A 13763-nucleotide genomic window follows, 5' to 3' on the forward strand; every position below is an offset into this window, starting at 1 on the left:
GGCTCCTAAACATAATCCCTGCCTTTAGTAGTCTGTAGTTCCCCTGGCCTCCCCCCACCTCACCACCAGCCCCCACTCAATATTTCCCAGAAGCTTGATATTTAGAAAGCCGAGTCCCCTCCACATAACACTGGTGAAACCCCAGACAGGTACTCCCTTATGCATCCCTCAGTGAGCAGTCTGTTTCCAGCTCCTCTCTGGGACAGTAAGGGTCTAGGTCTTAAGGATTATACATCATTATGCTTCATGTCTCCTGGAAATTTGCAGCAGATCCAAGTCCAACCAAACACTTAGGTCTACTGTTGAATCAGAACTAGCCCTCCCTTTTAAAAATAAGCTCTACCTTTAGGCCGCCCTGAAAGTTAAACTTTCTAGACTGAAAATGACATGAAAGAAAGCCTTGGAAGTGCTTAAAACCAATTGACCCAGGTGCATAGTATCCTAGACTATCAGAGCCGAAAGGGGCCTTCAAAATCATCTTATGAAGAAAGAAACTGGCCAGGCATGGTGGCTCATACCTGTAATCCCAACATTTTGGGAAGCCAAGGTGGGAGGATCACCTGAGGTCAGGAGTTTGAGACCAGCCTGGCCAATATAGTGAAACCCCGTCTCTACTAAAAATACAAAAATTAGCTGGTGGTGCATGCCTGTAATCCCAGCTACTCAGGAGGCTGAGGCACGAGACTTGCATGAACCCAGGAGGCGGAGGTTGCAGTGAGCCGAGATTGCACCACTGCACTCCAGCCTGGGCAACAGAGAGAGACCCTGTCTCAGGGGAAAAAAAAAAGGAAGGAAGGAAACTGAGGCCCAGAAGGTAATTGATTTCACCAAGTTTCTAGAAACTGGTAAAAGAGCAGTGTTACCTCTTCCTCCTACCTCCACTCCATGTTCCAGGTCAAACTGTGGACTCAATAGGTTGTCATAGGATTAGGCACAAGAAGGAAAAGATTTATTTTAGGACCACCCAGAAATTCATTCACCTCGCAGAACTTCCTGTGCCTAGGTCAGTGAGTCTTCATCAGTTTTGGATGGGTCATTTGGCCCAGTGCCTGGAAGAACTGAAACAAAAAACAGTCTATGAGACTGAACTAGACTTAACTAAGAACTGACAAATCTCTAACCAAGCTTGAATAAAAAAACTATGTGGGAAGTGAGACAGGCACAGCCCCATCCTGGGAGGATTTGGGAGGATGTGGAGGGAAATGACTGGGGGGCACTTGTGGAGCTCAATCTTTGTGATTAGTGTGACATTTTCAAGGAAAGGACATGAGGCCAAGATTAGGCTCAGCTTGTGAGAAAGCAACAACACCTGGGAGAGGGGGGACTGGGTTCAGGGACATCGGCTGCTGAAGTATTAAACCTGGAGGAAGAGCTGAAAGGAAAAGTAAAGTGTATCTCTTTGGAGAAAAGTGGGCTTTTGCTCAAGACTCCCCACAAACTTGAATTCCCATGTGGATTGGCATGACCCAAGGCCCAAATCACTTTTTTTTTTTTTTCTGAGATGAGTCTCACTCTGTCACCCAGGCTGAAGTGCAGTGATGCGATCTCAGCTCATTGCAACCTCTGCCTCCCAGGTTCAAGCGATTCTCCTGCCTCAGCCTCCTGGGTAGCTGGAATTACAGGATTGTGCCACCACACCCAGGTAATTTTTGTATTTTTAGTAGAAACAGGGTTTCACCATGCTGGCCAGGCTGGTCTCCAACTCCTGACCTCAAGTGGTCTTCCTGCCTCGGCCTCCCAAAGTGCTGGGATTACAGGCGTTAGCCACAGTGCCAGGCCCCAAATCATATTATTCCCCCTTTTTCCCTCCCAATATTCAGTCCTCTGAGAGGCTAGACATAAAATGCTCCTTATTGCTGGTGCCCACGGTTGTCCTGACCCTGGTCATGAACTCTTAGTCAGTGAAGCTGAATGAATGAGTTAATTGCCTTGTAGGACCAATTGGCACTAGATCCTTGGAAATTACCCACCTTGGAGAGGTTGTAAAATAGATCATGTCCTAGTGCCACCAACAACTTAGCTTTTTGAGGGGTCAGGAACTCTTACCAATTGCTTTGGAAATTTGTGGCTGCCTGCCAATACCACCACCAGCATGTCACTGCCACCATCACCACTAACACTGCACTCTAACTTTAGTCTCCATTGTAGCCTGCTTGCCCACTCAAGCCAGCAAGGGGAAGCATCCTCTCTGGTGAACCCAGAGCCACTGATATCTTTGTGATTTCACAAACATTCATGATAGCTCCTAGGTCTCGTCTCCTAATTACATAAAGGCAAATGAAATGCAACCTATTGCAACTATATTTCAAAGCCAACATTTTTCACTTGATACACTTAAATTATACAACAGATTTTTGAATTTCAGAGGGTAGGAGAGGGAATGGGTAACAATTGGGCAGTGACAAGATGGCTGGGGTGACTTTTCAGGTTGCCAGAGGCCTCCTAAGGGCGAAGAGAGGGAGAAGAGCAGAGAAAGAAAACTCATAGCAGCAGCTGGGGCAGTCTGGAGGGGAAGTGGGTTGGCTTCCTGCCAGGGCCAGAGCCAGAGCCTAGAGACCAGGGACAAAGCTGCAGCCTTCCACCGAAAACTTCTTTGAAATCGGGATCTCCTGTGAACATTTCCTTCAAATCTCCCTGTGTGCTGATCCCCAGGGCTCTAAGGGGCAACTACAAATTTCCGTTTCTGTTTGTTCCAGCATTTACTTTAACCAACCACCCCCCACTTTTTTTTTCTGAGTCAGTCTCACTCTGTTGCACAAGCTGGAGTGCAGTGGCACGATCTTGGCTCACTGCAGCCTCTGCCTCCTGGGCTCAAGCGATTTTCATGCCTCAGCCTCCCCAGTAGATGGGATTACAGGCACACACCACCACACTAATTCTTGTATTTTTAGTAGAGACAGGCTTTCGCCATGTTGGCCAGGATGGTCTCGAACTCCTGACCTTATGGGATCCACCCACCGCGGCCTCCCAAAGTGCTGGGATTACAGGCATGAGCCATCGTGCCTGGCCTAATTTTCGTATTTTTAATAGAGATGGGGTTTCACCATTTGGCCAGGCTGGTCTCAAACTCCTGACCTCAAGTGATCTTCCCACCTCAGCCACCCAAAGTGCTAGGATTACAGGCGTGAGGCACCACACCCAGCCTGACCCTGTCTTTTCACAAACATTTCTCTTAGCCATCAAGGTCACATTCTGGGTCATAGGACATTGGAGGCAAGATAGTTCAGAGTTACAATGATGATTTGATGGCATTCATTCCCATGGCTTCCACCTATTGCCCTGCACATGTTGGAAGAATCAATGGCCCACCATTGCTAACCATCCTGGACACTGGTTTCCACTAGGATGTGTTACTCTCATCTTAAATTCAGTATCTTCAAACTATGATCACTTTTCTTTCCTCCAAACCTGCTCTCTTACCGACTTCCCCGTCCTGGCTCAAATGCTGGAATCTTCTCTCGTGTCTCCCTTCATCTGGTCCCTCATTACTCAGGCAGTCACCAAGCAGTCACAACGTTCCCTGCCTATCCATGGTCACTGTCACCACCAGAGCCCAAGTCTGCATCACTTTGCAATGTAGAATTTGGAAGGGACTTTAGATGACACATAGACTCCCAGTGGTGTCATGGGATTTGCTGGGTCATAGTGACAGGAGGAGCTGGGGCTACATTGCCTGTGCTCTGACACTGTATTCAGCGCTCTCACCCACAATACCTTCTTTCGTGTATGTGTATATGCTTCTACTCAAAAACTTGCAATACAGCCTCATAACCAGTCATTTGAGCCTCTCCCTAATTTGTCCACAATCTACCTCTCTGAATTTCGGTCCCATTTTTTCCTGACACAAAAAAAAGAGCTAACGTTGATTGAGCATTTACCATTTGCCAGGCACTGTTCTAGAATGCTTTACATGCATTGACTTAATCCTCACAAAGTGGGATGGGGAGTCTTGTTATTCCTGTGTTACAGCTGAGGAGACTGAGGCAGACCACTCTTCCTGAGCCTGAAATCTCTCTCCTCACCTTGTCTCTGTTCTTGACTCCTGCCCCCCACCCCCGCCCCCACCCCAATGCTGTTCAGCTTTTGTCTTTTCCAGCCTCTCCTCTGACTGTCTCCAGCAGCCAGCTGTCTTTCCCTCCTCCTAGCTGGAACACACATCATACCTCTGTCCTGTCCCTTGGCACTTCTTCTGTCCTGGCTTGTGATGGTTCTCTGGGGGCTTGTGTCCCATTCTCCAACAACCTCAGTTTCTCCTTAGTGGACGGCGTCTGGGTCTTACCTATGCCTTTGCTACGTGGGCACCTCCGCAGTACCTGGCACACAGCATTCTCCTGTCTCCTTTCTGTCTAGTGCTTCTGTTTCTTTCTCCCAAGCATCCCACCACCTGGAGACCCTGGTCAAGCACTGAGGGTCAGATGGTGACGGGGACCAAGCTTTTAGATCAAGATGGCACAGGTGGAACTTTCAGGTCAGGCTGATGGCTCTTTGCCTGTCACTGAGAGCTATCAGGCTTGCCTCCAGGCTAGGGACTGACTTCCTTTGGTGCTCTAAAGATAGGTCCCGATTTACCTCATCCCCCACCCTCATCTGGTTATGGTCTGACCATCACCAAAACAAGCCCAGGACCCATTTTCATTTATCCCTTTAAGAAAGGTTGTTTCTCTTCCTGCCCACGTGCCCTCTACTGCTTGACAGAAGCCTGCTCCCCATTGCCAGGTGCCTTTCTTCCTCTTCTTCTTCTTTTATTTTCTTTTTTTTTTGAGACAGAGTCTCGCTCAGCCGCCCAGGCTGGGGTGTGGTGGTGTGATCTTGGCTCACTGCAACCTCCTCCTCCCGGGTTCAAGCGATTATCCTGCCTCAGCCTCCTGAGTAGCTGGGATTACAGGCGTATGCCAACAAGCCTGGCTAATTTTTGTATTTTTAGTAGAGATGAGGTTTCACCATGTTGGTCAAGCTGGTCTCGAACTCCTGATCTTGTGATCTGCCCACCTCAGCCTCCCAAAGTGCTGGGATTACAGGCGTGAGCCACCACACCCGGCCCTTTCTTCCTCTTCTGTCGTCTGTGGATTTCCCGTCTGCCTCAGTGGAGTCCTTGACCTTTTCCTCCCTGGCCCAGCAGCACATTCTCCTCTCCTCCTTTCTCCCAAGTCACTGACCTGGTATTTAGTGTGTGTTCTCAGCCTCACCATTGACTTGCTGTGTTACCTTGGACAAGTCACTCTCCCACTCTGACCTCAATTTTCACATCTCTAAAAGGAGACTGCTAGACTAGACGGCGAGTGAAGTCCTGCTGAGCCCTCCAAGTTCATTCTCCCTTGTCCAGTCCTTCCCTCCCACCCTCCCCTCTGGCCTCCCTCTCTGGGGCCCTCTCCCCCAGGGGAGGCCTGCTCCAGCCCCAGGGGAGCTGCGGCTCTGGCTCCCGTTCCCAGTCGGAGTGACCAGCCCTGGGCCTCAACTTTGGCCCTGGCTTTGGCCCTGGCTCCATGTGGCCCATCTGAGAGGCTGGCCTCAAGCCCGGCGGCAACTCCACATTTCTGTTTTTCCTTTTTTTTTTCCCTCTTTCCCGGAGTTAACAAGAAGCAGATGTGGCGCACGATGGTTGGAGAGGTGGGGGGAGGAAGGGGGAGGCCGGACCGCCAGCCAGACGGGGGGGGAAGGGAGGGGAGCCAGCAGGGAGGAGGAGGCCAGGGCCCGCCCCACAGCCACTCTCGCGCCTCCGAACAGCCACAGGGGCAAAGCCCTGTCACCCCCAGGATCCGGTCATCAGGGAAAGAGGACAGGGAGACCAGAAGAGGGCCAGCTGGGACGAGGGGGCGGACGCCCAGGACGCAACTTCTGAGACGCAGCTCCTGAGAGGGGCAGGGACCAGGCGCGGGAGGCCAGAGGGGGCACAGAGAACAAACCCCCTCAGAAGTGAAGAGGAGAGCGGAAGGAACCGAGCGGGGACGGACAGGAGCTGAGGAGGAAAGAGGAGGGGAGAGGGGTCAGGCCAGGCAGCCAAGGAGAAGACGTGTGGCCGGGGGCTGTCGGCAGGAAGCTGGGACGGACAGGACGGGCTCGGGCTGTCCTGTGGAGCAGCAGCATCCCCGGGGCCGGCAGAGGCGCCAGTGGCTGGGCGGGATGAGTCTCTGAGGGCCACTGTGGAGCGCCCCGCCATGGCCCCCCGCACCCTCTGGAGCTGCTACCTCTGCTGCCTGCTGACCGCAGCTGCAGGGGCCGCCAGCTACCCTCCTCGAGGTTTCAGCCTCTACACAGGGTCCAGTGGGGCCCTCAGCCCCGGGGGGCCCCAGCCCCAGAGTGCCCCGCGGCCGGCCAGCCGCCACAGGTAAGAGTCTGGGTCCCAGCCCGAGGCGTGGGTGGTGAGAAAGGGGTCAGAATGCCACCTCTGCCTGGCTCTCTGCCGTAGGCTGCGTCCGCTAATGCAGGGCAGAGGGGGAGTGAGAAGCCCATCCATCAGGTGGCTCCTCACATGCCCACCTTCCCACCGGGCCTTTTCCAGGACCCCCTGAACACATATGTTCCCTGGGTCACCTAGGGGGTCCGCTCCCACATGCCCCAGGGAAGCTGTCCTGAGGGGAGCGGGCCAGGCCTTCCTACCAGCTGCCCTCTGTATCCCAGCCCAAGAGCCTTAGGGAGAACTTTTGTCCCCTTCTAGGGCTCCCTTGGCCCCATCCAGTAATCCATAATTCTGACACCACTCCAGCTCTGTTCCCTCCAGCCCTCCAGCCAGACACAGATCAGAGGCCAGCATGAATGGGGCCAGGAGTATAGAACTGCAATCCCCAAGAGGGGCAGGCTCATCAATGGCTTATTCTCTACTTAACCCCGAGCTGGCCTGCCCGTCCTCTCCCGGAGGGGTGTGGTGGAAGCCAGTGTTCGGATCACCCACAGGGCCCGGGCTGGCTATGCGCACACGGCATGCCAAACTGGGGACTGAGACAGGCCCAGAGAGGGACACACATGATTGTGTACATTCAGAAGCTCCCCGGGACCCCACCGCCATGAGGATTGACTGCTCTGTGGTTTTCCATTCTGCGCCTCTCCCCATCTTGAAAAGTCTTTATCTGCTTCTGCTACACAGGAAAACGTGGGGGATAGGGAGGGTGGCCATGCCAAAGCCCTGGCTCTCACTGATCCCCAAGGGCCCTGCATCTTTGGAGCCTTCCTCAGTCCCTCTGGTAGCCCCTAGGCCCTCCTCCAGGGCGTGTATCTTTGGTCCTTGGACCCAGAGGGGGTTGTACCTACAGGAACTGGTGTGCCTATGTGGTGACCCGGACAGTGAGCTGTGTCCTTGAGGATGGAGTGGAGACATATGTCAAGTACCAGCCCTGTGCCTGGGGCCAGCCCCAATGTCCCCAAAGCATCATGTGAGTCCCAGGGCCAGGGAACGGGCCCTTAATTGGAACTGGGTGAGGGCGGATGGTGGGTGGCTGACTCAGGGAGTCTGTACGAAGCAGGGAGCGAGGGCAGGACAGGGGCTAGGGTCACAGCCATTTTGAGGAGACACTGAGACAACAGTTTGGCTGGTGGGAGACTGAGGGCAAACCTGCCTCACGCGCCAGCCCCAGATGCCTTCTCTGGGATGGCTCAGGCTCAAGCAGAGGAGTTCAAGGTTCCAGCACAAGGCAAGGGAAGGAAAAGCAGGGATTTAACCCTTGGCCAAAAAGCTGACAGCTGTCAGCTGAGCAAGGCCACATGTTGGACAGTAAGAGGGACCCAGCCTGAGGGACAGGCCATGCCCACCAGCAGCGGCCCACCCTTGAGGACAGGGACCAGGGTCACTGACAGTACAGGGAGGAATAAAGAGGCCTCCTTCTGCCTCTGCCAGGTACCGCCGCTTCCTCCGCCCTCGCTACCGTGTGGCCTACAAGACAGTGACCGACATGGAGTGGAGGTGCTGTCAGGGTTATGGGGGCGATGACTGTGCTGAGAGTCCTGCTCCAGCACTGGGGCCTGCGTCTTCCACACCACGGCCCCTGCCCCGGCCTGCCCGCCCCAACCTCTCTGGCTCCAGTGCAGGCAGCCCCCTCAGTGGACTTGGGGGAGAAGGTGAGTGTGGGAGCTGCTGCAAGGGCGGCAAGTTCCAAATGGTGATCTGATGCAATGGGAAATGTGGGGCCAGGCTGCTGGGGGAATCCCCCGGGCTCTATGCCAGAGAGAAGAGAGGGGCAGAAGGGTTAGTGAGATTGCAGAGATTCCCTGTGTGCGTGCGTGTGTGTGTGTGTGTGTGTCTGTGTGTGTCTGTGTGAGAGAGAGAGAGCATGCAAAAGATGGAGAGACTGAGAAAAAGAAGGCCAAGAAAGAGAAGGTGCTCGCACACGCCCACATGTGGCCAAGATCCTTCAAACAGCTGCAGGAGAAAGGGGCATTCCTTTGAGAAGCTTGGTCTGTGGGGACAGACAGTTGAGACTACAAATCCTAGCATGCATTGCACCTGACTACAGATCCCAGACCCCTCTGTGGCCTCTGGAGACCGCAGGTCCCAGCATGCAGCAGTTCCCGTGGCTTGCCTTCCCTCCTGTGTGCTGCACACCGGATGTACTGTTTCCCTGCCCCGAGATAGCCGTACTATAATTATGCGAACAGGAACTCCTGGCCAACTTTCACCATCCACAGAGCCTCTTCTTTGTCCCCGTGGTGTTGCAGGGAAGTGTCACCCAGTGGTAGCTACTGTTGTGGCATCCAAAGTGCCTCCCTACACTCCCATTTCACCCCTCTTGACAGCCCCATGACAGAAGAGTGTCATTAACCTTTCACAGAAGAGAAAAGAGTTTCCAAGAAGAGGCACTCTGGGCAGGTGGAAAGAACATGGACCTGGGGGCTGGATAGATGGTCTGGGTTTGAAACTTAGCACTGCCATTTATTAAACCTGTGATCCATGGCCAGGCACCTAATATCTCTGGTCCAGTTTCCCAGACTATATAATGGGAAGAGTTCATGGTGTCTCCCCAGGAGAGTTATTGAAGAACAGACCCATGGTTCATATTTGGCCTAGAGACATTCAGTGAATGGAGTTTCTTTTTTTTCCTCTTGCCAAAATCACCCAAAGGAGAGGCAGAGCCAGCCTGGGCATCTGACCCTTGCTGGAGCTGGGGTGAGCAGGGGCCTTGAGATCTGGGGTCCAGCCCCTCTGCCTTCTGCCTTCCCCTCTCCTCAGGTCCTGGGGAGTCAGAGAAGGTGCAGCAGCTGGAGGAACAGGTGCAGAGCCTAACCAAAGAGCTGCAAGGCCTGCGGGGTGTCCTGCAAGGACTGAGCGAGCGCCTGGCAGAGGATGTGCAGAGGGCTGTGGAAACGGCCTTCAACGGGAGGCAGCAGCCAGCTGACGCGGCTGCCCGCCCTGGGGTGCATGAAACCCTCAATGAGATCCAGCACCAGCTGCAGCTCCTGGACACCCGCGTCTCCACCCACGACCAGGAGCTGGGTCACCTCAACAACCATCATGGCGGCAGCAGCAGCAGTGGGGGCAGCAGGGCCCCAGCCCCAGCCTCAGCCCCTCCGGGCCCCAGTGAGGAGCTGCTGCGGCAGCTGGAGCAGCGGTTGCAGGAGTCCTGCTCCGTGTGCCTGGCCGGGCTAGATGGCTTCCGCCGGCAGCAGCAGGAGGACAGGGAGCGGCTGCGAGCAATGGAGAAGCTGCTGGCCTCGGTGGAGGAGCGGCAACGGCACCTCGCCGGGCTGGCGGTGGGCCTTAGGCCCCCTCAGGAATGCTGCTCTCCAGAGCTGGGCCGGCGACTGGCAGAGCTGGAGCGCAGGCTGGATGTCGTGGCCGGCTCAGTGACAGTACTGAGTGGGCGGCGAGGCACAGAGCTGGGAGGAGCCGCAGGGCAGGGGGGCCACCCCCCAGGCTACACCAGCTTGGCCTCCCGCCTGTCTCGCCTGGAGGACCGCTTCAACTCCACCCTGGGCCCCTCGGAGGAGCAGGAGGAGAGCTGGCCTGGGGCTCCTGGGGGGCTGAGCCACTGGCTGCCTGCTGCCCGGGGCCGACTAGAGCAGTTGAGGGGGCTGCTGGCCAATGTGAGCGGGGAGCTGGGGGGGCGGTTGGATCTGTTGGAGGAGCAGGTGGCAGGGGCCATGCAGGCATGCGGGCAGCTCTGCTCTGGGGCCCCTGGGGAGCAGGACTCTCAGGTCAGCGAGATCCTCAGTGCCTTGGAGCGCAGGGTGCTGGACAGTGAGGGGCAGCTGCGGCTGGTGGGCTCCAGCCTGCACACGGTGGAAGCAGCGGGGGAGGCCCGGCAGGCCATGCTGGAGGGATTACAAGGGGTTGTGGGCCGGCTCCAGGATCGTGTGGATGCCCAGGATGAGACAGCTGCGGAGTTCACGCTAAGGCTGAATCTCACTGCCGCCCGGCTAGGCCAACTGGAGGGACTGCTGCAGGCCCATGGGGATGAGGGCTGTGGGGCCTGTGGTGGAGTCCAAGAGGAACTAGGCCGCCTTCGGGATGGTGTGGAGCGTTGCTCCTGCCCCCTGTTGCCTCCTCGGGGTCCTGGGGCTGGTCCAGGTGTTGGGGGCCCAAGCCGTGGGCCCCTGGACGGCTTCAGCGTGTTTGGGGGCAGCTCAGGCTCAGCCCTGCAGGCCCTGCAAGGAGAGCTCTCTGAGGTTATTCTCACCTTTAGCTCCCTCAATGACTCACTGAATGAGCTCCAGACCACTGTGGAGGGCCAGGGCGCTGATCTGGCTGACCTGGGGGCAACCAAGGACCGCATCATTTCTGAGATTAACAGGCTGCAGCAGGAGGCCACAGAGCATGCTACGGAGAGTGAGGAGCGCTTGCGAGGCCTAGAGGAGGGACAGGCACAGGCCGGCCAGTGCCCCAGCTTAGAGGGGCGATTGGGCCGTCTTGAGGGTGTCTGTGAACGGTTGGACACTGTGGCTGGGGGACTGCAGAGCCTGCGCGAGGGCCTTTCCAAACACGTGGCTGGGCTCTGGGCTGGGCTACGGGAAACCAACGCCACCAGCCAGACACAGGCAGCCCTGCTGGAGAAGCTGGTCGGGGGACAGGTGGGCCTGGGCAGGCGGCTGGGTGCCCTTAACAGCTCCCTGCAGCTCCTGGAGGACCATCTGCACCAGCTCAGCCTGAAGGACCTCACTGGTGAGGGGACGAAAGGCATGAGGGGACCCCTTTCAAGCCCCTTATTTTTCTTCCCCCTCCCCCAGCCCAGCTTCCAACTCATCTGCTTTCTCCTTGCTTTTCCCAGCATGAATTGCAGCCCCAACCACTATTCTAGGCGTTATAGTTCGCCTGCAAGAGATGATGCAAGGTCCTAGCTCCCTGCCCTCCCTCTGGCTGCTCACTAGGCCTGTGGGTGGAGAGAGGATGTTGCTCTCCCAGCCAGGGATCCAGCATGCAGCAAGGGACCTTATTGCCCCCTCAGCCTGCAAAGCTCCACCTGTTCCATCCATCTTCTCCCTGTTCATGAAGCCACCACCCACCTTCCTTATCCATTGGAAACTCCTTTTGTGGCCCTCCTTCAACTCAATTTTGTCACTGTAGGGCCTGCAGGAGAGGCTGGGCCCCCAGGGCCTCCTGGGCTGCAAGGACCCCCAGGCCCTGCTGGACCTCCAGGATCGCCAGGCAAGGATGGGCAAGAGGGGCCCATCGGGCCACCAGGTATGTGCACTGAGACCCTTGCTGCAGTCAGGGTTGCCACTGCCCCCTCCAACCCTGACCCCCGCTGGCAGCCCCAGGCTTGACATTCCACTCTGAACTTGACAAGGGGAATTGGGTACTACCTGACTGATAAGGGAAAATCAGAGGAAAGCGAGGAGGCACTGTGATAGTCACTGTGTTTGGTTAATGGGTATTAGGAGGCTAACGGATAATGATGGCCCCACTGCAGTACTGGAGACTAAAGCTGAGTCTATTATAGCTGTCTGGGGTGTGAAAGGCTGGGATGGCCCAGCAGTTGAACAGAATGGACTCTACCTATTCCTGTTTTTCTTGATACCCCAATTCCTGCTTTGAAGTCCATGTAGCACCCAGCACAACAGGACAGCCTCAGCAGATGTTTGCTGAGTGACTTAGTGAGAGCTGCTTTATTTCTCACTGCTCCCTTTCCTCTTCTCACAGGTCCTCAAGGTGAACAGGGTGAGTGCCTTTCATTTCATTCTGGAGGGAGAAGTGACTAGGGGTTGGAGGATGGAGGTCCTCGGGCAGCCCTGGGCTGGGGATCCAGCAGGGGAAGGGGGCTGGCACTTTGCCCTGAGCATCCCCTTTAACATCCACCCTTCCCGCTCAGGAGCGGAGGGGGCACCAGCAGCCCCTGTGCCCCGAGTGGCATTTTCAGCTGCCCTGAGTTTGCCCCGGTCTGAACCAGGCACGGTCCCCTTCGACAGAGTCCTGCTCAATGATGGAGGCTATTATGATCCAGAGACAGGTAGGCCTGGGAGGGGCTGGGTTGAATGGTTGGAGAAATGGGTGAGGTGTGCAGTGATATCTTCCCATTCTTGCCGCTTCCGACAGTGTGAATCTTTTCATTCTCTGATTTGGGGAGACCCCGGCTCTTTCTTCATTTATTTATTCTCAGCCAGTGGGGAGAAGAAGTAGTCATTCATTCATTCATTCATTCAGCAGATATCTACTGGGGCCTGCTCCTGCCCAGGCACTGTTTTAAGTGCTGGGAATGCATAGTGAACAAAGCCCCCAGTTCCCTGCCGCTTACATTCCAGTGAGGGGAAAAGACTCAGCGGGTCCCTCCTCAGTCCAGGACTTCTGATGCGCTCCCCGGAGCTTCCCTGGCACCCCTGACTGCTATCCTTGTCCCCAGGCGTGTTCACAGCGCCACTGGCTGGACGCTACTTGCTGAGCGCGGTGCTGACTGGGCACCGACACGAGAAAGTGGAGGCCGTGCTGTCCCGCTCCAACCAGGGCGTGGCCCGCGTAGACTCCGGCGGCTACGAGCCTGAGGGCCTGGAGAATAAGCCAGTGGCCGAGAGCCAGCCCAGCCCGGGCACCCTGGGCGTCTTCAGCCTCATCCTGCCGCTGCAGGCCGGGGACACGGTCTGCGTCGATCTGGTCATGGGGCAGCTGGCGCACTCGGAGGAGCCGCTCACCATCTTCAGCGGGGCCCTGCTCTATGGGGACCCAGAGCTTGAATACGCGTAGACTGGGGTCCCGACCGACGTGTCTACGCCGGCTGAAGAGACAGCGGGGGCGGCGGGCTCCCGGGGTCCCGCCTGAGACGGGGCACCCAGCCCTGGGCGAGCGCCGCACCCGGGCCCGCAGCGGCACCGCGCCCAGAGCAGCCTCTCCCCACGCCCGGGGCGCGCCGGCTCAGGGAGGCTCGGGGCCGCCCATGCAGACTTTTGGCCTGGCGCGATCCCCCAAGAACCCCTCCAGGGCCGGCCTGCGGAGGAGCTGATCCTCGCACCCTCTGCTCCCTCCAGTGGCCCTCCAGGCCGATTCCCTGGGCTCCAGGCTCCCCGCGCGGGGGCCGCCCACCGTCGTACTAAATGATCCAGGAATAAAGACACTTGGTTTTTCTAAAAAAAAACTAAACGAACCGTTCTGCTACGGTACGGGGTCGGGGGCTGCCGGGCGTGCACAGGGCACGGGGCGGGAGAGACGACGGCCTCCGGAGAGGACCCCAGGTTCCGCACTGCGCTCGCCGCCTCCGCCCGGCTCGGGGCGGCTCGGGATTGGCTCAGGCAGCAAGCGGCGCCCGCCCGGCTCCTGCAACATCTAGCTCGTGTCACGCCCGTTTCGCCGGCGTCCGCCAGGGGGCGCTCGGCGTTCCCGCCACGTGAGGCTGCCGCCCACCCGGCGGGTC

General features: G+C 56.8%; 1 protein-coding gene across 1 annotated transcript; it reads left to right on the forward strand.

Moving 5' to 3' along the window:
- The first annotated feature begins 5704 nt into the window (after positions 1 to 5704).
- Positions 5705 to 13720, forward strand: EMILIN1 (elastin microfibril interfacer 1). Its single transcript, XM_032172488.2, has 8 exons — positions 5705 to 6325; positions 7248 to 7367; positions 7829 to 8049; positions 9158 to 11086; positions 11489 to 11605; positions 12065 to 12082; positions 12234 to 12371; positions 12762 to 13720. The coding sequence occupies exons 1-8, from the start codon at positions 6156 to 6158 to the stop codon at positions 13097 to 13099; spliced, it is 3051 nt and encodes a 1016-aa protein (XP_032028379.1). The 5' UTR covers positions 5705 to 6155; the 3' UTR covers positions 13100 to 13720.
- Positions 13721 to 13763: the final 43 nt, after the last annotated feature.

Source organism: Hylobates moloch, unplaced genomic scaffold (genome assembly GCF_009828535.3).
Source record: "Hylobates moloch isolate HMO894 unplaced genomic scaffold, HMol_V3 SCAFFOLD_13, whole genome shotgun sequence".
In the NCBI taxonomy this organism is placed as follows: Eukaryota; Metazoa; Chordata; class Mammalia; order Primates; family Hylobatidae; genus Hylobates; species Hylobates moloch.

Coding starts and splice junctions, on each gene's coding strand:
- EMILIN1 (XM_032172488.2), top strand. CDS start 6,156: ATGGCCCCCCGCACCCTCTGGAGCTGCTACCTCTGCTGCCTGCTGACC. Junction 6,326..7,247: donor CGGCCGGCCAGCCGCCACAG/GTAAGAGTCTGG, acceptor TTGTACCTACAG/GAACTGGTGTGCCTATGTGG. Junction 8,050..9,157: donor CAGTGGACTTGGGGGAGAAG/GTGAGTGTGGGA, acceptor CCCTCTCCTCAG/GTCCTGGGGAGTCAGAGAAG.